Source organism: Mytilus trossulus, chromosome 4 (genome assembly GCF_036588685.1).
Source record: "Mytilus trossulus isolate FHL-02 chromosome 4, PNRI_Mtr1.1.1.hap1, whole genome shotgun sequence".
NCBI classification, from domain to species: domain Eukaryota; kingdom Metazoa; phylum Mollusca; class Bivalvia; order Mytilida; family Mytilidae; genus Mytilus; species Mytilus trossulus.
In genome coordinates, this window is record NC_086376.1 from 8,175,690 (window position 1) to 8,199,527 (window position 23,838).

General features: G+C 31.0%; 1 protein-coding gene across 2 annotated transcripts; it reads right to left on the minus strand.

Annotated features, from left to right (window-relative positions):
- Nucleotides 1-6,866: 6,866 nt before the first annotated feature.
- Nucleotides 6,867-22,554, minus strand: LOC134714590 (microtubule-associated protein 9-like). Of its 2 annotated transcripts, none has more exons than XM_063575956.1 (12): nucleotides 22,450-22,554; nucleotides 19,583-19,797; nucleotides 18,758-19,061; nucleotides 17,408-17,508; nucleotides 15,880-16,231; nucleotides 14,349-15,050; nucleotides 13,745-13,861; nucleotides 13,046-13,265; nucleotides 11,113-11,274; nucleotides 10,160-10,305; nucleotides 9,498-9,642; nucleotides 6,867-8,912 (listed from the first exon to the last, which is right to left on the minus strand). In XM_063575956.1, exons 2-12 carry the CDS (start codon nucleotides 19,746-19,748, stop codon nucleotides 8,805-8,807), a joined length of 2,523 nt encoding a protein of 840 aa, XP_063432026.1. In that variant the 5' UTR covers nucleotides 19,749-19,797; nucleotides 22,450-22,554; the 3' UTR covers nucleotides 6,867-8,804. The 2 variants fall into 2 exon arrangements, with proteins under 2 accessions (XP_063432026.1, XP_063432027.1); XM_063575957.1 differs by having other exon boundaries at nucleotides 22,446-22,551.
- Nucleotides 22,555-23,838: the final 1,284 nt, after the last annotated feature.

Here is a 23,838-nt window from a genome sequence, read left to right on the forward strand (position 1 = left end):
AACGTTGTGTTTCCGTTGTGTCGTTTGTTTTCTCTTATTTTTGAGTGTGAATTCACATAAGACTTGTCGCGGTACTTATCTATCCCAAATTCATGTATTTGATTTTGATGTTATATTTGTTAATTTCATAGAATTTTGTCTAATGCTTAGTCCGTTTCTGTGTGTGTTACATTTTAATGTTGTGTCGTTGTTCTCCTCTTATATTTAATGCGTTTCCCTCAGTTTTAGTTTGTTTCCCCGATTTTGTTTTTTGTCCATGGATTTATGAGTTTTGAACAGCAGTAAACTACTGTTGCCTTAATTTGAAATTTAAGGTAAAATTCAACGACCTCAAAATGTTAATTGTACATCTTGTTGTCAGTTTGTAAAAAAAAATGATATGTACATTAAATTAAACTTTGAGAGAATAAATGTTGTCAATAGATATTGTTTGCCCCGTATTTTTCGGTAACTTGAACGACTTGTAGAGTTCTTTATTAAAAAATGCGATTAAAACAGCCATGTGTCATTCTGGTGACGTCGTCCTGGTCATATACACCACGTGATATATAAAGCTATATTGCTTTAGGCCCGGTCAAATATTTCCAATACGGAATGGCAATGAATCCTGAATTACATGTAAACATATATACCCCGCCGCATTTTTGCGCCTGTCCCAAGTCAGGAGCCTCTGGCCTTTGTAAGTCTTGTATTATTCTAATTTTAGTTTCTTGTGTACAATTTTGAAATTAGTCTGGCGTTCATTATCACTGAACTAGTATATATTTGTTTAGAGGCCAGCTGAAGGACGCCTCCGGGTGCGGGAATTTCTCGCTACATTGAAGACCTGTTGGTGACCTGCTGTTGTTTTTTTTATTTGGTCGGGTTGCTGTCTCTTTGACACATTCCCCATTTCCATTCTCAATTTTGTATATATTATGTATGTAATTCAGGATTCATTGCCAGTCCGTATTGGAAATGTTAGCTCTATACTAGTATTCACATTTAGTGAACATGGTGTATGTAATACAGCATTCAGAACAAGTCGATATAGGAAGATGTGGTGTGAGTGCCAATGAGACAACTCTCCATCCAAATAACAATTTAAAAATTAAACCATTATAGGTTAAAGTACGGCCTTCAACACGGAGCCTTGGCTCACACCGAACAACAAGCTTTAAAGGGCCCCAAAATTACTAGTGTAAAACCATTCAAACGGGAAAACCAACGGTCTAATCTATATAAACAAAACGAGAAACGAGAAACACGTATATATTACATAAACAAACGACAACTACTGTACATCAGATTCCTGACTTAGGACAGGTGCAAACATTTGCAGCGGGATTAAACGTTTTAATGGGCCCAAACCTTCTCCCTTTTTCTGAAACAATAGCATAACATCACAACATATAAAAACATACGATAAAATATCAATTAGCAGACTTAACTCAATCAAAAAACGTATGATTACACAAAGAACGAATAAATTTGATCTGCGATATCTGAGTACAAATGCACAGTTAATTAAATATTAGAGACAAACAGTCATGACCAAAAGGCTATCAAACAAATTCAAACACACTGAGAAATATTTAACCAATCAATGTTCACTTTAGAAAAAAAAACGGTTTTTTATAATCTTGAAGTTTATACAAATGTTGTAAGAATAAGTGAAAAATTGAAGGTATTACAAATAATCAAAGCTGGTATACAGCCAAGATCCATATAAATAAAAAATGACAAAAAAGCATTATAAACAGTATCAACAGGTCGAATTAACAAGAAAATACGATTTGAGAGTACTCGCAGTTACTGACAGCTAGTTAAAAGCCAAAACCAATTAATAGTAAAAAATCATGCATCAGAGACTAAAATCGACTAAAATTTAGTATTTTAACGTCATTAATAGTCAAAGAAGACATGACTAGTGCAATGCCAAAAATAAATGTATCGACAGGTAGTAGTATAGTGAAGAGCGACTTCTATAGAAATAAAAGTTAACGTGGCTGTGTCCCCTATACATCTCGCCTCAAAAGGTAATGAAATTTAGTTATGTTTTAATTTGCTAATGACAAAATCAATATTAGTGCCAATGTGAACTATATTCAGAGATCTAATTACAATATTGGTACGATAACCCTTACTTATAAGTTTGTTTAAAGGTTCGATGAGTTTACAAGGATCACATAGTGATTTCCTCGCTTTAAGTACAATATTACCATAAAATTTAGGATGAGAAATACCATCTTTAATAAGCTTTCTACAGGTATAGCCAAATTTACTAATCAAATCTTTGTATCTATGAAAGAATTTAGTAAAAGTTTTAAGTAATTTATGGTATCGAAATCCCTGACACAACAATTTACCAGTGATGCATTGATTACGTTCGTTAAAATCTATGACATCAGAACACACACGGGCAAACCGAACGAGTTGCGATATATAAACACCGTATGATGGAGCCAAAGGCACATCGCCGTCTAAAAAAGGAAAATTAACAATAGGAAATGAAAAATCGTCTCTTTTGTCGTAAATTTTAGTGTGAAGTTTCCCGTTTGAAATTGAAATGTCTAAATCTAGAAAAGGACAACTGCTGCTGTTTATGTTAGATTTAGTTAAAGTAAGTTCGTTTGGGTAAATTTCTGAAGTATATTTAGAGAACTCTGGATTATTCAACGAAAAAATATCATCCAGATAACGGTAGGTATTTTTGAATGTATCAACCAAATGTAACAATGATGGGTCTTTACTGAGTTTGGTCATAAACTGAGATTCATAGCAATATAGAAATAAATCTGCTATTAAAGGGGCACAGTTGGTGCCCATAGGAATACCTACTACCTGACGATACACTTTATCGCCGAAACGTACATAAATGTTATCAAGCAGAAAGTATAAAGCTTCAATCATATCCTCACATTTCCAGTAAGTGTATCTAGCATACTTTCCTTTTTCGTTACAGAAAAAGGCCTTAAACGAGTTACAGCAAATGAAATTACAATGAGATTTTTCGAAAGACCATTTTATCAAATACAAAAACTTTTTCTTTATAAGATTGTGTGGAAGTGTAGTGTACAGAGTAGAAAAATCATAACTGTCAACAGAATTGTAAGGACCAGTGAAAGTCTGTATTGAAAAAAATGGATTATTTAATAAAAGTGTAATGGACTGGCTGTTTCTGTATTGGCACTGGTATAGATGTCTCGTTTATCATAGATTCTGATAGAGACAACTGTCTCTATCAAATTCAATGCATCAGTCTATAAATGAGACTATATATGAAAAGTTTATATTGTAAATGAAATATAATTTAAAAGAACAGAGAAACATAGTCTGTTAGTTTATTTGATTTCTTATTTGTAGAGGATATATTAATGCCGGAACCCCAATATTAAAAGTTTGTATTGTAAATGAAAAGAACAGAGAAGCATAGTCTGTAAGTTTATTTAATTTCTTATTTCTATATAGAGGATATTAGTTAATGGAACCCCAATATGAAAAGTTTATATTGTAAATGAAATATAATTTAAAAGAACAGAGAAACATAGTCTTTTAGTTTATTTGATTTCTTATTTGTAGAGGATAAATTAATGGAACCCCAATATGATTGATTGATTGTTGGTTGCTTAACGTCCAGTAGCAAATATTTCATGCACATTCAGGACAGAAATTTTGCCTTTCAACAGGCCACCTACGGACCCCTCAAAGAGTTGTTGCAAGGGTTCTTACCGTGCAAAGAGCGTAGCACTCTCTTTACACGAGGCATCGGATTTAACGTCCCCAATCTGACCGGACGTGACTGCGAACTTGATACACCCCACACAGCCAAACGGACGCCCCACTTCGGCAAGCGTTTTACTGCCGGTCAGAAGAAGACCAAAAGACCATATTTCTATTCCCCAGTCACCCTTGGGGGCCCCCAATATGAAAAGTTTGTATTGTAAATGAAAAGAACAGAGAAAATCGAAGCATAGTCTTATAGTTTATTTGATTTCTTATTTCTAGAGAATATATATTAATGGAAACTCAATATGAAAAGTTTATATTGTAAATGAAAAGAAAGGAGAAGCATAGTCTTTTAGTTTATTTTATTTCTTATTTCTATAGAATATATATTAATGGAACCCCAATATGAAAAGTTTATATTGTAAATGAAAAGAAAGGAGAAGCATAGTCTTTTAGTTTATTTTATTTCTTATTTCTATAGAATATATATTAATGGAAACTCAATATGAAAAGTTTATATTGTAAATGAAAAGAAAATCCTCTGTCAATATTTCTGAATATGAAATTAAATGATCTGACGTCTTTGATCTTCTTGTTTATGATGATGTGTCTGAAGGAACTCAAGACATATCAAATATAATACATATAATATTGTAAAATATGTATTTACAAGGACCAAATAGCTTAAAATAATTATCTCAATTTCTATACTTACAGCAATACATAACTCGTGGTTTTATCATGATTAATTGAGGTATTGTGTGCAGCATTCTATGACGTGTTTCATAGCTCGATGGCGATCAATGCTTTATGCTTGATGTTCTTACATAGACATGTAGATTTGCATGTTTAAGACAGTTCAATCAGTTTTGTTTTTAGGAACAGTAACTTAAAGATTATATTTACAATTTTGTCTACATGCATATTAAGACAGCAGATAATCTGATGAAAAATTAAGTGTATAATATATATATGTATGATTGAACGGTTCACTACGTTTTTCTACGAACTTGAAAATATAGATAAATGTTTCATTTTCTATCGTCTAATGATGTTAACATTTTTAACTAAGTTTTGTCAGAAAACTTCAAAAATTACCTTTTTAATTTCAGATAACCAGATAAATGCCTGTACCAAGCCAGGAATATGACAGTTCTTGTCCATTCATTTTTTATGTGTTTTGTCATTTGATTTTGCCATGTGATTATGGACTTTCCAATTAGATTTTCCTTTGAGTTCAGTATTTTTGTGATTTTACTTTTTTTTATGTCTTGTCATGTTTAACATTTCTCACACGCTGACGTTTGTCTAATGATTAGTCCGTTTCTGTGTGTGTTACATTTTGGTGTTGTGTCGTTGTTCTCTTCTCATATTTAATGCGTTTTCCTCAGTTTTGGTTTGTTACCCCGATTTTGTTTTTGTCCATGGATTTATGAATTTTGAACAGCGGTATACTACTGTTGTCTTATTCGATGACTCAGCACCTGTATAATCATTTCTATTGTCTAAATTGTGTTTTGATAGTATTTAATATATATCTTATTCCATTTTGTGCAAACTAAATTAAAAAAAACATCAATGGGCTTGTTTATAGAACAATGTTGTGCGGATTTATGCAATTTCATGCGACTATCATACAAGTGCGAGGTTTAGCTAGCTATAAAATCAGGTTTAATCCAACATTTTTCTTCATAAGAAAATGCATTTATAAAGTCAAGAATAGGAAAGTTGTTATCCATTTGTTTGATGTATTAGCCTTTTGGTTTTGCCATTTGCTTAGGGACTTTCTGTTAAGAATTTTTGTTGGAGTTACGTATTTTTTTACTTTTCATAAAGTCTTTCTTTAGAAGGAATGAATGTCTTGAGACAACAGTACAAACAAGATATCATTAAGATGGAAGACATCTCTGTTGGCCTCGCTGAAAATAACATGTGGTAAACAAATTGTATCTGTACCAATGGACATGGGGTTGACCTTGACCTTTGACCTAGGACGTTGGACATAAATTATGACACACACTCTGGTTTATATACATTTCAAGTATAAAATTTGAAATCATAAAGGTTCTCAAGATATAGAGCGGGCACAATCTTTACCATAGGAAATATGATTGTCCACTGAAACCAAAGTTTTTGACCTTGATCTTTGACCTAGGAAAATGTACATACACACTGTCGGAAAATTGGTTAATACATGTCAAGTATAAATTTTGAAATTATAATGGTTCTGTAGATATACAGCGGACATATTTTTTACGGACGGACAGACTGGTCACTTTAGGGCGTCAAAGTTATACAAGAAATATAACATTGAACAAAAGTGTGTTTCTCAAAGATAATGAAATATATGCCTTTCATTCTACTGCAAAAGATAGAACACCACAGTGTTTATCTTCCGCAACATGAACTATTGCGGTGTGATAAGATTTCAAATGTGATAACTATCATTGATATCTCTCTTACAAACAGTTCAGAATGCAAAAACTAAAGAAATCATCAACACAACACAAACTGCATGTTGAAATAAAAACAAGCAATTCGAATGAACATAACAGTCATGTGTTGGAGTCGTTTAAACAGAAAAATATGATATCCGATTTATAGTTGTTGAAAGATTTATGATAATTGCTATCATCATAAACAAAACAAAACAAACTGTAGGATAAGGATTGATTTTGGACAATGGTACCTGCATCAATTTTGCATTAGTTTCAATCTCAAAATTGATTTTACCTTTTTGCTTTTGATTTAAAAAAATGCCATCTTTGACTAATACAATATTAAAATACCAAAGGGCATCTGTCATGCTCAATGAAAGAGATCAACTGCCAGGACCAGCTAGACGAAATCCATCAAACAGTAAGTCGAGATGATTCATTATTAGTCATTAATAAGAGGATCGCCATCAATCACCATATATGTACAGACACCAGACTTGAAAATAAAACACGGTATCTACTCATAGGATTGTGCATAATGCATCCATTTCAAGGACAGCGACAATTGGAATTATTATTTTGGGTCCTCAATGCTCTTCAACTTTTTACTTGTTTTGCTTTATAGCTATTTTGATATGAGTGCCACTGATGCGTCTTATGTAGACGAAACGCGCATCTGGCATATTTTGATATGAGTGCCACTGAAACACTCAAACTAAATTTGATTTAAGATGTTTTATTATCATGATTTTAAACAGAAACATATCACAGATAAGATGAAGACAGAAACATCAAGTAGTACTACACAAATGACTATAACAATATAGACTGGACAGATGCTACTATCAAGTTTTATACTAAAATAATAATAATCTACTGCTTAGATATAAATTCTATAATTTTTTAGTGATAAATATATTAGTTCTCCACTTGAGACATTTTATTAAAAAATGTGAGGCTTGCAATTTTAATTGTAGAGAGAAGAAATGTCAAACTGCACAAGCTCAGGTGGAAAAATATGTTTCAACAAACTTTGATGTTTTCTACTATGGATCTGCCAAAATTGATGGTAGTTAGTATAAATTGTTGGGCATGTTCATCTTCCTTCATTGATTTCAAGCTTATCATCTGAACAGTACTGAATTTACTGCAATCAATAGCTCTAATGAAAAGTGACTCAAGAATGATGTTCTTTTAAGCTGAATTCAGATCAAATTGGCTTTTTTCAGTTCAAAATCCACAAAATAACTTTTTCTTAATAAAAATGAAAGATAAAATATATAACATACATATCTAAAACAGACAATTCATATCACAACAGGACGGAATTCATTTTTACAATAAAAAAATAAAATCTGTAAAACATCATTACCTAAAAGCACTAAAATAATCACCTACATTGACATCACTTACAATAAAACATGCATACAAAGTTATCATACAAATATTCATAAAATATAACTACAATTTCTTTAAAAAATCATTGATATGTTTAAATTGATTTTAAACAATTCAATACATAGATGACATCATATTTGGACACAACTCATGATGCTTGCTGCTCTATTTTTTAAATACAAATGAGATATACTAGTAACTGTTTTCCTTGACTTAAGGTGGTACCTAACACTTTAACTAAAATTAATTTGGATCGTTTAATTTCTTAAAATTTTAACAAAGTATTTACTTTGACCCTTTGACAAAAATATAAAAAATTCTAAAATTTGAACCAACCGTTTTATCAGAAAAAATACACTGGTTATATAGCAGTTTGACTAACACTTATTTTGATCATTGAGAAGCTTAATATTCCCTTATGAACACAACTTCATTAAAACGTTCTGCCGATTTAACAGAGTTATCTCCCTGTAGTGTTAGGTACCACCTTTATATTCCTAATTGTATACTGTACTAGTCTCATTATTACCATGTCTATTGTTAAATGTGAAACTCAAATTTTGTCCAACCTTTTTTCCATAAGCTTGATGCCCAATAGAATCAAAGTTTTCCTTAGTTGTAATGTCTTTGATGATTCATTGTTTGTTTCTATGAAAATGATAAATTATGGTGAAACTTGTTTATGAAGTTGAGAAACCATCTGAAAACAAAACTCTTGTTCATTTATGATTTAGATAAACTATGGGAACCTATACTACACATGGTTAAATGTCAAATGTTTTAAATTCATCTTTTTAAACTCTGCTAGTGTAAAGAAGGTATGAAATACATTAAATATTTCAAAAACAAATTATAGGAGTTTCACTTGATACACATGTAAAAATGGTGTAGGGTTGTGATAGGTGGGAAAATGGAGAATTTATTTTACTACAAAATATGTCAATAAACCATTATTCACATTATTCATACGGAAATAAAGAAACGGAACTATTCATTTTGACTTTACATTTAATGAAAATTCAAATGATGCTTGGATAAAGTGGATCATCAAAGGATGTCATTTATATTAACTGATGCTTATGTTTATCTACATATAGCAGAACAAAAGTATTTCTCTTCATGTAAGCAAGGAGAGTGTCTGAGCTACCCATGTTCTACAATTGGTTAAATGTACAAAGCTATAATCCCTAATGAAGCATTCAGGAACTATTTTCTGTTTAGTTTTGAGTTCTTAAATTCACAACCACAATCTTTTAGCTATCATCGACCCTGAGGAATTGTTCTACTAGCTGGACTCCAAGCTGGTCTTTCTTCAATACTTTCTGTAGAAGTGTACCTTATCTTCTTATCAACAACTTTCTGTTTGTCCTAAAATATAAATATAATACTCAAAATCAAGTCATAACAATTAATAAAAAATAAAATAAAAAAGAACAAGATATCAGTTCTTTTAAAAGCAAGACCACAACAACTGAAAGTAAATTTTGTCCTTTGCAGGTCAACCAACTAATAGAAACTGAACTTGAGGAAAATAAAAATCAAAATCAAATTTAGAGGTCATCTTTCAAGCATGTCTTTGCTTAGATATAACCGAGTTGCAAATATCTTGCAAATAGAAAGCCTAACTTGAAATGACACAACATTCCTAAATATGTGTCAATACATATGCCATGCTTTTTTGCTTTGAAAGTTTAATATGGAAACATATTACAGCAGATTGCATTGAGTGTGTAGGTAAAAGTAAGTCTTTGGTTAGCTAGCTTGCTAGCTGAACTGTCAAGTCATTATGAAGTTAAGTAAACTCTCCTCCTTTAAGAGTAGACTAGTCTGACAGATAACCAGTCTATTTGTCTGTAGCACTAGGCTACTTGGAAAGGAGGGTAGTATACCTTACGTATACAAGACCCTTTTTGTCTTTGCATGGGATATTATATATATCATGGAAGGACCTACCTTTCTTGACAGCCATTTCTCATATTTTTCTCTGGCTTCTTCTTCCTGTCTTCGTTTTTCTTCATCCATATATCTCTTAGTTTGTTTCATTTTATCTTTTTCTTCTTTGGTTTTTTCCTTAATAACGTCTTCTTTTTTTTCTTTCCTGTAAAATAGGTTCATTATACATTAATTGTGTACTACTTTAATATCAAAAGCTTGCTATGACTAATGAAGAGCTAAACAAATTCATTATATTATTCAGCAATTCCTAGTTTTTTTTTATTTTTTCTTTCTTTTTATATTTTCTTTTCACAATGAAATTGGTTGATGACAGTTACTGGTATTTTTGCATAAAATTTTAAACAATACAACCAAAGTACTTGTGTTGAATGAAAACTGAAAATCAGGCATGTAACTAGTGCTCTTCTAAACCTGGTGTTGTTTTTTTTTATCTTGTATTCAAGTTGGGTAACATTATTGCTGTTCACAGTTTTATAAGTTACTTTGGTCTCAATTCAATAATAATCCATAAAAGTAATTAATTTGTTGAAAATTTTATAGTATTTTTTAGTTATGTATATAAATTTTATTAGATACATAAAGAACCTTGTTTTGGAAGGTTACTACTGTAGAGTGAAAAAGACAGTAAAGTACAATCTTTCTTGGTATATAATACCTACCAGACTCTGAGAGCACTTTCATTATCTTTTACTCGTTCTCTTTGTTTTCTTTTTTCTTCTTCCTCTTTTCTTCTCTCAGCTCGTTTCTTTTCTTTCTGCTGTTCAACTAACTTTTCATCATTTAATTCTTTCCATTTCTTGAATTCCTATAAAAAATAACAATTTTTACATTTAAGAAAGTATTACTAAAGGTGCATTTACTTGCTTTTTTCTTGGTATTGAATTATAATGCAATGTTTAGTATGGCAGCGATTCACTTTTTATTTATGAAAGAAAATTTCTTGGGTATTTGGATTTTCAAGTAAATATTTTTAGGGTAGGGTGAAGGTTGGTGCCTATTAAAATGTAAATCCTGATGCATTTGTTAACACATGTCCTAAGTTGAAACCTGATGTTCAGTTGTTGTCATTTGATGATGTGGATCATAAATAAACTCATCACAGATACCCAGACCAAATTTAGAATATACACCAAACGATCGTTTCATCTATCTACAAAGACGCTCGAATCCAAAAAAGTTAAAAAGGCTAAATAAAGTACGAAGTTGGAGAGCATTGAGGACCTAAATTCCTAAAAGTTTTGCCAAAGACAGCTAAGGTAATGTATGCCTGAGGCAGAAAAGCCTTAGTATTTCTAAAAATATCCAAAATATAAGTTTCTCATTTCTCATTTTTTATATAGATTAGACCATTGGTTTTCCTATTTGAATGGTTTTATACTAGTCATTTTTGGGGCCTTTATAGGGTTGTCTCGTTGGCAATCATACAGTACTACATCTTCTTATATCTATCATAGGTCCTGTAAAAGCATCAATACAAAGGATTTTGTTGTCATGGACTCAGAATTATAGGTTCTGCTATATAAATGACAAGTCCCACACCTCTAGCCCCTGGCATGAATTAATTATTAACAGGGGCAATAATGAGATATGGAAATTAAAACAATAAACATACCTTTTCTGCATCTTTCTTTTTCTTTAATTTTTCCTCTTCTTCTAATTTCTTTTTCTTTTCTTCTTTATGTTTTTCCTTCATTTTATCTTTAATGACTGGTTCTCTCTGTTCTTTCCAAGTTCTATATGCTGCCTCATTCTCTAGTTTTTTGTTTACTAAATCCTTTGAAAAATGAAAATAAATCTGTTTATGCAAATACTTCTAATATCAAACTAAATCAACCGACTTTTATCATACCCATAGCTAGGGGGGTTTGGACGAACCTTCCCCCCTTGAAAACAAATAAGCACTGTTAAAGTCAATGTTCTGTTCGAATTGTGACTGTTAAAGTCGAGTTTGTGAGTCCAACGAACCCCCATTTGGAAATTCCTGGCTACAGGCCTGTTTATATGTACATAATAATTTTACAACATTAACAAACAATTAATTATGTTTTTGTCTAGCTAAAAAATTAACAAGAAATAGATATACATTGTATATGCAAAGAGATTTTTTTATATCAATTTCCAATCTATCTAACTATCACCTGTTTATTGCTAGTTTTCTTCTCAACAGATGCTCATAGCATGATCAAGACAGACAGGGGTATACTGATCATTAATATGCTGTTATCTGTTTCAATGTGCATATAAAGATTCAGAAAGGGGGTTTGCGGGGCTAAATCAAATTTTTTCCTTAATGTAGGATTTCGCATTTTTTTTTATGAATGAACTTTAAAATCATATACATAATAGACAAATAAAATAAAGAAATAGGGTCACCATCTGGTTACACTCCCAATCTGCCTTGGAAAGAAGCATACATTTTTGTAAAAGTACTTTTTTCTGTTGACTTAATAGGAGAAAAAGAGGTAAAATCAAAATAGAAAAAAACTAATTTACAGAAATCACTTAAATTTTACAATAGTTTAGTTTAAGTACAGCTTATTTGAAAATAATAATATAGGGTTATTGCATGAATATTGGGGAATATTGTTCCGAGTAGAAATTTATATTGCACGAGCTTGCGAGTGCAATATATGTTCTACGAGGGACAATATTCCCCAATATTCATGCAATAACCCTTTTATTGTATAGCTATATAATATTTGAAAGTAAAAATTGGTTTAAACTATGATTTGAACGTTGATGACGTCATGAATTTCGAAGATTTATTGCACTAGTGCAATATTAGAATTTATTGCACGCTAACTTTTGGTTACGTTCTGTGGGAAATATTATATTGCCATACAATAATATAAAATATACTGATGAGTTAAAAAGATATTTCAATTGCATTTTTTTCTTCAAAGGGAGATAGTTTGGAGCTTTTTCAATGATACATACATTTTAAAAGTCATCTTGGGCAAAAACGAATCAATTTACTTCAATGATTTTTGTACCATATGATAAAGTATAAAGAACTAATAAAATAATAAATAATTGCATGAATAATTAATATAACACATGTAAAACTGGTAGTACTGTCTCCTTACAATTCTTGCATGTATTATGACAATGGACTACTACCAAAAAAGCACACAAATTAACAAAAAAAAAAAAAGCAGACAAAACAGTAAGGCTGAAATTCACAAATAACCTGATGGACATAATAAATGATTTTAAGGCATTACTATGTACAAAATATAAAAAATACGGTCAGAAAATAAAACCATCACTTGACCCCATTTTTATAAATACTGGGGATTAATTTACTTTTGAGGGTATCAATTTTTCGTGGTTAAAGGAGAAAAGGCATTTTCATCAATATTCATTTTTTTGTGGTTTTGCCAATCTTGTTAAACATTTGAGTTCATAGGTCGCCCACATCCACGAAAACCTCAAAAATTGGTATGCAATGAATAATAATGAATGCACAGTATAGCAAATGTGCAATTCTGCAATCAAAATATACCACATCTCTCATTTTATTTAAATTACAACATATACAATACCTGTTTTTTTTTCTTTTCCTCTTCTTCTTTTTTCTTTTTTTCTTCAGATTGTTTTTGTCTTGCAGAATTCAATCTTTGGGTTTTCCAGTCATTAAAGATAGCTTCCCTCAAAGATTTGGTATCATTAAAATCTGTCTCAGACAGGGTTAAAGAAGGAGTAGGGGTACCAGGTAGGGAATGTCGAGGTTTGGGTTTCACAATTTTACTGCTTGTGGTTGTTCTGAAATAAAAAGAGAAAATCCTATGGCTTTTCAATATCACATGGAACACCAATATAATCCTATATATATATAAAGGCAGAATTGCAGAGTTAAAAAGAACAGACATCAGCAAACACACTACCTTTGTATTGTAATAAACGAATAAAACTCGATAGGTATAAAGTAACGTCATAAACATCATAAACATAAGACATAAATACGGGAAACATAGCGTTAACTTTTATGCTCAAAATCTATATTGAAGGCCCACATACAGGTACAAAGTAATATCATAAACATAAGACGTAAATACGGGAAACATAATGTTAACATTATATTCTCAACAATCTTCAATGGATCTTGAGGCAAACAGAGGAAAGTTTTTTTTTATTGCTGATCAGTCAAACAAAGATTTAAACTTTAGAAGTTGATATCTAGCGGTACACAGATCTTTCTCCAAAGCATTTTTTAAACTTTGTTTATGTTTAATTCAACCTACTTTTTAGAACTATTCGGGCGTTCTATTGGTTTCATTTGTTGAGTTCTTTGTTGTCCTGCCACCATATCTATTGCATCTTCAGCTTGCTGTTTGTCTGACCTCTGTTTGTTGTATGACCTTTAAATATAATTCAATGTAGATAAAATTTTAGTGCAAAGCAACTTTTTCTTATTAGATTATATTTTTATTAGAATTGATCACTTGTATAGTAGTTTGCACTGATTCAATATTTTGTTTTTAAATTTTGTTGGATTTAATTAATTTTGGAATTACATTAAACAGTTTTCTTTAAATTGTATTCAAAATTCATTTTATATAGAGGATTCTTCTAGACAGCAAAAATTGAATACAGAGAAATTATATAAATGACATAAAGTGTTGATAATACATGAATAAACTTTTGACCCTGAGGTATATCTCATACGTGTGACAGAAATTGATACAACTGATGAAACTGCTGAGGCCAGAACATGCAGATGGAAGTCCTGTATCCACAGCATTTGTCACATGCAAGACAAAAATGACAAAAATAAAGGCCCTTTTCGCATTTTATAACTACAAAAATACTCAGATTTTCTTTGGTTAGTTTAATTATGTTTTTTACCTGAGTGATTGGCTCTGTTCCATATGCAAATCTGTAGTTTTTTTCAGACCTGGTTCAAATTCATATTCTTCACAGACAGAACTTTCATCTGCTTGAGGTTTCCTTCCTTTTTGATAACTTTTCTTCGCTAAAAGAGCTTGAAAACTGTCAACCTCTGGCTCTTCCTCCTTTTGAACTTCATGTTGAGGTCGTCTAGGTTTGACTTTTTGTTTTCTTGTTTCTTCCTCATCACTATCATCATCATCAAAAAGTTTACTTTTTCCTTTTTTTGGTGTTTCCTTTTCAGTAACATCACCAGTTAAAAAGTCCATTAAACTTGGTTCCTGTTTTCTTTCACTTTTTTCTTTAGTTTTTTCATTTTCTTCTTTTTCTGATTTTTTGCCAAATGTTGGAGTTTTACGACCTGTGAATCTATCTTTTTCTGTTGGTGTTTTACGACCACCAAATCTATCTTTTTCAGTGGGTGTTTTTCTTCCAGTAGTTCTATCACTCTCAGTGGGAGTTTTCCTACCAAAAAGTTTTTCACTTTCAGTTTGATTTTTCTGTCCTGCACTAGAAAATCTTGACTTTCTAGGTTTTGGTGTAGGATCTTCATCTAGGGTAGCATCCATAGCTGAGGAGCTTCCGAAAACATCAGTCTTAAGTTTTGGTCGTGGTGAGGCACCTTTTACAGACATCAAAGGATCATCTAGGTTCAAAGCCCTGTAAATTAGTGAAAATTATCTTAAAATTACCTTTTAACAGAAATCTTTTTTTAGCTTAATGCATTTCATTAACAATAATGTGTCCATCTGCACTTTCATTTTCCATGTTCAGTGGTCCCTGGAAATGGGGTAAAATCTTACAGACGCACAGACCAAAAAACATAATGGCCACATAAATGGGGCATAAAAAATAAGTGTTCGATGAACCTTGTCTATTTTCATTGTAAATGTATGTTGAACAAATGTCAACAATGATAAATGAAAGATATACCAATGCAGTAATGTAATCTACTGTATAGCAACAAAATATCAGAAACTAACCAAACATTAGCGTGAAATAAAATCATCATATTGCACGATTGCAAATTAAGGCTTCAAATTAGTGACCTCATTTGTTACAAACTCATGTAAATTGTTTTCAAGTTTTGTTATACAATGTAGGAATAATTTCATGATTATTGATGAGTACATGTATAATATAATATAAGCTCGTAGAATGTATACAGAATTTACAATCTTGGCAACATAATAATCTATTCTGACAGGACAATATTTACGCTATAATCATATTTTATCGTATGAAGGAACAAGGACAAAGGTAATTTTTCTTAAAAAAATATTTTTGTCAGTGTTTATAAAAATTAAATTAACTTTAAATCCCTGTAGAAATTGATAGATTTCATAAGTTTAAGAAAAAGAAAATACATGTTTATAACTAGTGATTTTTTTTGAGTGAAGAAACTATGAATAACAGCTGCTTGTTTCCTATATTATGTAAATATTCATGAAAATTTGGTAGATGTAAACAATTACTAGTAAACACATACTTGGGTGATTTTCTATCTGTGCTAGGACTTCTTCTATCTAAACCAGGACTTTTTCTATCTAAACCAGGACTTCTTCTATCTAAACCAGGACTTTTCCTGTCTAAACCAGGACTTTTCCTGTCTAAACCAGGACTTTTCCTGTCTAAACCAGGACTTTTCCTGTCTAAACCAGGACTTTTTCTGTCTAAACCAGGACTTTTTCTGTCTAATTTAGGACTTTTTCTATCCAATCCTGGCATGGAAGGCATCTTTTTGTCAGAATTGGGACTCTGTTTCCTGTACCTAGGAGATGGCGTTTCACTGATAGATTCAAGTAGTGGGTCTTGTGGAGTTTTTCTTCCTCTCATTAATCCTGAAATATTTGGAAAAGTTAATTGAGTGCTGCTAATTAATCCAAAATGTATTCATGTATTTTTTGTATCATTTAGTTAAGTTTGAATATGAAGCAGGTGTCACCTTTGACATGTTTGAAGAAGGATATAATCAATATTTTCATGGTTAATCTTTCTGTTGTACACACTTGTCGCTGGTTTATATATTTCAATAATCTTCATAGTCTTTTGTGGCCATTCTATAATCCTCATGTAATTGATGTGCAAACTGCACTAAAGAAGTTATTTTGGGATGTCAGATTTACCCATCACTGGGGTAAATGTGATCTCCTTAATTGCAGTTATGTATATCCTAAGATGGCGGACAATGTTTCTTTTGTAAATTTTGTAATAATAATGTATTATTCTTCGGTATTTCGTGTCTTTTTCAACGTACTACTAAATTTGAAACTGAAATATTAAGTCTTTCTTTCTTAATTCAACTGCTAAATGGAGAAAACAGCCATCTAAAATATTGTGATCGTATGGGTAACTGAAGTAAATAAATTGTCAATGATATATATGTAACTGGAAATATTGATATCCGTAACTGATTTCATTTTTAATCAATTCAGTTTGAAATGAAATAAATGTCTCCTGTATGACAGTTGTTATCAATTCATTTGCTAAAGGACATTGTCTGTTCTCATTTTACTGATATATTTATTCGTTAATAATCTACCAAATCTCCATCCTCTGGCTCTACCTCTTTATGTATGCTGCTGAGATATACAGAATTAGTAGCCTGATCAATATCTAATAAAATTTTGATTCATATTTATTACACTTTTAATGAATCAAAAGCATATGTATGAATACTGAGCAACCCCAAAAAAATATCATCAAACAGTAACATAGAGTAAAGGTTAGCAATATACAAAGACAAACATACATCAAATGATAATCAACAAGTATCTAAAACACTAGATTTCAAGACCCCCGTTGGTCTACTTCCCCTAATTCCATAGCCAAAGTGGGGAGTCTGTTTTGCTGCATGGGATGCACAAGTAAGCATCCACGTCCAGTCAGAATGGGGAAGTTAAATCAAATGCCTCATGTAGAGAGAATTCATAAGTGAATAACTCTTGTAACAACTCTTTGAGGGGTCCATATATGACCTGCGGCACTGACTGTGTCATTATAAATCTGATATATACCTGAACTTGCACTGTCGCCTATGTCATCTTCTGGTGTTGCACTAACTTTTCTGTAGGATGGAGGCTGCCATGGTTTGGAAGTGTCAACAGGGCTTTGTCTTCTGTAAAATTGTTGTTATGAAAATCATAATACTTAAAAATATATATATTGCTCTTGATGGATGGTTATTACAATCTTATATTTATATTTCATTTACTTGCAAGTATTTTCTATCCGATTTATAGAAACTTACTAAGTTCAATATTTTAATATATCATGTATATAGATAAATGAGCAAGTGACATACTTAAATTTGAGACATAATAGTTTTGAGAATGGAGAAAAATAATGCCAAAATAAATGATTTAATCTTATAAATGACAAGTGAACTTTTGTCAATCAATGGCAATGCATTAAATCTAATTAGCAAGGAAATGAGTTCATGAAATTTGACACTATATTTTTTAATTATATTTTCACTCAATACGTTCTATTAATTAATACAAATTTATGTCAGTGTACATGTAAAATACCTAAAGATTTAGAATTGATACTTGTCTAAATACTGATATTTAATGAAAGTGTTAATCTAAGCAGTACCATATATATACATATATAATAAGTTAAATATACTGTTCCAAGACTTGAGTAACTTAAAAGTCTTTATTTCAAAATAAAATTTAATGGATGTTGCAAAATATATTTTTTTAATAATAGCTATATATATAGAATTATTCATTTACACACAGTGATTTAAATGTTTTTCTTCAAATACAGATTGTGTTGTAGTAGAAAAAAATCCATTTTAAATATTGAAAAATTTTCATCTTGGTGAATTTCATTGCTTTTTAATTTAAAGTAAAATTTAATAAAGATTTATGATGCATGTCCATATTATGATATTTACAAATTATTATTTTTGCTTTTTTTTCCATCAATTTAACTAAATAATGTTAAGCAACAACTGATTCAACTATAGTTCAACTCTGTAGGAATATTTCCTCTCTCATCTTGGGAGGGAAGCACTCTGTGATAGTTACCTACGTGTACATGTATTGCAATAAAAAAAAAATCTATCATCAAATATTGCTTTTTTTATTTAATATTTCTATAAAATAGGATTTAATTTCAGAGGACTTGATAAGACTATATGCTTCCTAAGGTGGACCAGAAGAAATATTAATGAACTGATTTTTTTTTAGATGTTCATGTGATGTGATTGCAAGTGAAACAACTCGTCACAAGAAACCAAATTAATGACACAGAAATTAACAGCTATGGGTTACTGTTCACCTTCAACAATGAGCAAAGCCCATGTTAACTTCAGCTATAGTTCCAATTAAATATTCAATCATTCCAACCCCACTTACTGCTGTAGATCTTTGGTTGGAGTTTTTCTATTCATGATGATAGCTTCTTTCTGTTCATATGACATACTGTCAGAGAGCAAACTTTGTTTATCTTTTGGAGACTGTTTTGGTGAAGCAATTGATGGCATGTCTGATTTACGTTGAGATTTCATGAATCGGTTACCCTGTCCTGGCCTTAGTGTGTCACCTAATGAAATTCCACTATCATAGGCACCAGTTGATACAGGGGACCTCCTTTTTGCTGAACTAGGACGATCAGTTCTCCTGTGGCTACTGGACTCTATTCTATATTGGTTCAAGATATCTAGAAAAAATAACACAATTGTTAATGACTATTTTTGTTATGATCTAACAAACTCTTGACCCCAATCTTTCTCCGTTTGTCACCCATTCTGGATTTTCCCTTTTGCATTGCAGCCTAATGTTTCCAATAGATTATGAAGACTTTATGTCAACTTATAGATGTCTTGTGCTGTTGGTATTTCTACTTCATGTTTTTTTTTTTATTGTGAGAGTTTGATTTGTTATGCATCTTGTCATTTTGGGTTCTATTATAGTTTCCTTTTTAAATGTTGAGAACTTGAGAACAACAAAATATCAAGTTTTTATGATATGAACATGCAGTATTTTAAAACCTGTCGGCTGCACACTCTTGGCAAGAAGCTTTCTATTCTGACCAGCAACAGATATTTCACAGTGTTATTATGCAAAAAAAATTGTAAAACATTTTTTGTACAATGAGTGAGAGTTTAAAATATCCTAGTATTAAAATAATAGTAACCAAAGATAAAATGTATTAATTAAGCATGTTAAGCAGAAACAAACCATCTTCACTATCTCCATCATCATTGTCCTCCAGAACATCACTGTCACTCAAATCATGGGTCAGTCCTAACTTTTTTCTCTCTCGTAGTTTGGCCTGCAGTTCTGACACATGGGGATCAGATCTCTTTTTCATGGACCCTAAAGGGCCATCAAGTACATCAGTCATGCTGGTGAAAAATGTTGTCTGCTAACAGGTGAAGAATGTTTTATCTTATCTAAAAAAAAAATACCATTTTTATCAAACATGTTATACAACTTCATTCGAATATTTCATAAAGTACAAAATGATAATTTTATTGTTCAGTTTAAACCTAACAGACTTTCAAGGATAAGGATTATTTTTGATCATGATGATAAAAATTGGACTGATAAGGAAACCAATTTAAACTTTTTTTTGCTGAATATGGTTAATTACTGAAGCTGATAAGGGCCGTTATAAAAAATAAATTATATCGTTTTAGACATTGCTTTGTCGTAATTTCAACATAACATGACGATATAACAACATCGCTATGTCATAATTTTGATATCACATGTTGTAATGACAACATGGCTATTTACGCCATCACTATGTCCTTATAACGTCATTGATATGTTGTACCTGTGCTATTGGATATTTTTCATCTTCTCGAACCTTCATGACCTTTGTATAGAGATTTTTTTGGTACCGCCCATTATCAGGTTTATGTGGAATAATCACACTTTGCTTTTCCCAGAGATTTACACTTTTACTGGGTTTTATATTATATAATTGAAAACTCATAAAAAGTAACATTGCCGTTTCCTCTTTAAAAAAGAAGCTATTCCAGCAGCCCATCCCTGATTTTTCTCATTGGCACTTATCATGCTTATACCTCATCTTCTTCTATCTATTTTATCAATTGTTCTAGAATTGATTAAATGATATTTGTACAGTTTACTTACAAAAAAATAGATAATATATCGCTTATATATTTCATCTTGTCGCTAATTGGTGAGGCAATAATAATAAAAATAATATTTTATTTAATAAAATATCAAGCATATCAATAATTACAATACACAATACATAAAGACAATACTACTTTAACACATATATGGTAAAATATATTGTCATTTTATGAGTGCAGTATCCTTAACATGACGGTACACAAATTGCACCTATATTCTGACAGTTTTTTCAACTACATTTTTTTATGATCAAGACAAACATTTCCATTTTGTGTTTATTTTGTAGCCATATCCTTCTTTATTATATAGGTACACTAATTAGATTTTCAATTCATATAGAATCATAGAAAAATTGGTCTGAACTTACCTCCAAACCATCAATGATTCTGTAATGAGAAGTACCCAAATTGCATCTATGCTTAAATTTGCGTCGTCAAAAGTCGAATAACAGAGCTTTTGTTTATTTTTTTCAAATATTTTGAACAATTGGATATTTGTCCATGCTTACTCTTCTTTTGTTAAGAAATGAATACTTGAAACATATTGTATTTGCTAATTTTTAAAAGATGACGTTTTGATGACGTCGCATGGCGACGTTTCAGTGCATTTTGCCTTTTTCAGTAAACACTTCATGTGTTGATAAATACTGTAAATGTTTTGTGTATATCTAAATATATTTACCTATGTTGAAAGGCGTGCATACTGGTGAATCATCAAAATACAACTTCAATGTTAAGCCTCTAGGAAATCTTGTTGTAAGATTTCCATTGCTATTTTTGCCAAATAGGTGCAATTTGGGTACTGTTACGTTAAGTGCATTGAACTGAAAAATTGCTGAATTATTTGTTTTGTTTTACATGTTTACCAAAGATGCCAAAGAACGAATCCTGGTCCGTTCGCGCCCATTCACGTTCGCACCCACTCATGTTCGCCCCCTTTCATTTTCGCACCCAACATGTTCGCGCCCAATTTTAATTGGTTTTGTGTTTAATAACTTTGTAATCAAGTTTTGGCAAGTAGTATTCTTAAAAGTATAATTGATTTCATTGTCTCAAAATAAATCGAGACAGCATTTTTTATGTGTTGAATAAATCTTAATCATGTTTTTGCAGGAATACTTCGTTTTTTTTGTGTGCGTTGAATGAATTTTATCATGTTTTGGTTTATATTATAGTGTATTGCTATATTTTATTATTTAATTGTTTCGGATCAAAGGGACCAAGCTGTTAAAAACAATTATCTTTTGTGTTTTTCATTTAAAATATTTTATCTTTTACTCATACCAAGCTATAAATACATTCAGTATTTACATCAAAGCAATTAAAACAAAAATCATGATTTTCCAATTATTCAACTGGAATTTGAATTAAAATTGGGCGCGAACGTGTAGAGTGCGAAAAGACCTTGGGTGCGAACGTGCGAGGTGCGAACGTGTAGGGTGCGAAAGTATATTGGGCGCGAACGGACCTGATACCCCAAAGAACCACTAGGAAGGATACTTCTTGAATACAGTTAACATCATTGTGCAAATGTTCAGCACAGAACTGTTAAAAATTGGTGTAACAATTTAAAGTGCATTAACTGGGATAAAAAAGAAAATGTAAGGGGAGGTAAGACATGATTTTGTTTAGACTCTCTGCACATATTGTTTTGGTTTCAACCGTTTTGTTTTCAGGAAATGATAAATTTACAAGTTTCAGATTGAACATTTTCCTAGACGAAAAGAATCATTTGCCATTTTAAAATGTAAATCCAATTATTCGGACCATCAATATCTTATAAGTTAATCTCGTTTGTAAATACTTAAAACATGTCTGTGCAAATTTAAAAGTAAACAACGTATAAAATTAGTGAGAAAACGTTGTAAATCTCCAATGAACACATGATTTTCTACAAATTGAACAATAAATTTCAACAAATTGAACTTCTATACCTACATATGATTCTAAAATATTTGAAAGTTGATTAAATTTGAAGTATCAAATATCGAGAAAATATCTATCCGACTCCATTTCGTACGTTACTAAGGTCAATCAACTTTTTAAGAAAACGAACTTATGTTAAAAATTGTTTACCAGAAAGCTATTCGTACCTCGATGCATGAGTTGTATATTTTATTGATCATGTTGATATAAATTTAAAATATGTTTAGGTTGATTTACTCACCTGACCCACTATAGAACCATACCCATTGCTAATTTAAATTCGCTTTCTAAAAAGGATTTGACAGGTGCTTTTTATCTGGTATCCCGATCATGAAAGAATAGGAATGAGCTAGCCAAACAGGGACTGTGTAATTTCCCGGTAATTTCCCATTCTTTTCCCACCAAATCTTTTTCTGTTTAAGCTATTATAAATCATGTTCTTTGTTATGTGTCTGTTGAAGAGATTAAGTTATTAAAAAAAAATCATTTTAGGATGTCAATGTAAAGAAAACTTCATTGAATCAAGACGGGCCCAACGTTTTTAACGAGCTAAGTTCAAATTTCTTTAATTTTTTTTTTGCACAAAATTATTTTTGATTTATTATTGATTTTTGCAGTTTTAAAATTGTTATCTTTTTAATTAGTGTCTGTTTGCGGTGCGCCAACGTATAGTCATCAATGTGCTGGTGGATAATAATAATAAAAACTCCGATTGTCGTACGATGTAGATATTATAAAAGGGACCGCATTTTAATACAATCATGCAAATATTTTATTAGCACAAACCCTTCAACAATAAATGGTTATGGCTCATGGTATATCAATTAAATAGTTGGTCAAACATAATAAGTATCGCAAATAATGACTATATTAATTTAATAAGTAATATTTGGAATGAACATGATGAAAGAGAAAGTCAATTTTAGGATTGTAGATGAATTATTATTTAATAAAAAGATTATATTATTTTCATGTTTTTGAAATTTTGTAGGATCAACGATTATATTTGAAACTTTTTGGTAAAATATGGCCCTTTTAATTGAGTATTTTTCACAATGTAAAAGAAAATGTTTTTCATTTTCAATTTGACCAGAATTACATACAGAGCAGTATCTCTCATTTCTGGGAATAGTTAGATGTCTCCCTTTTTCAATCATCAGTATATGAGCGCTCATACGGATCTTACATATTGCAGCTCTGTCACTTCTGTTTTTCAATATATCAACATAGGGTGGTCTTTTGCCCATTACATGCATTATGTAGACACTTGAAAAGTCTAACTTTTGTGATTCAAATATATTTGCATTTTGAACTTGCAAACATTGGTAATTAATTATTTGTTTAATAGAATTGAAATTACCTTTAACATAATTAAAGTTATCGATGATATAAGACAAAGTT

Bases quoted from the DNA above. Each gene is read 5' to 3' on its own strand.
- LOC134714590 (XM_063575956.1), bottom strand. From the start codon at position 19,748: ATGACTGATGTACTTGATGGCCCTTTAGGGTCCATGAAAAAGAGATCT. The intron at 13,862-14,348 runs GTAAAAAACATA...TTATATTTAAAG, and splicing joins GAACAGAGCCAATCACTCAG to GTCATACAACAAACAGAGGT. The intron at 9,643-10,159 runs GTAGGTATTATA...CCTATTTTACAG, and splicing joins GAAAGTGCTCTCAGAGTCTG to GAAAGAAAAAAAAGAAGACG.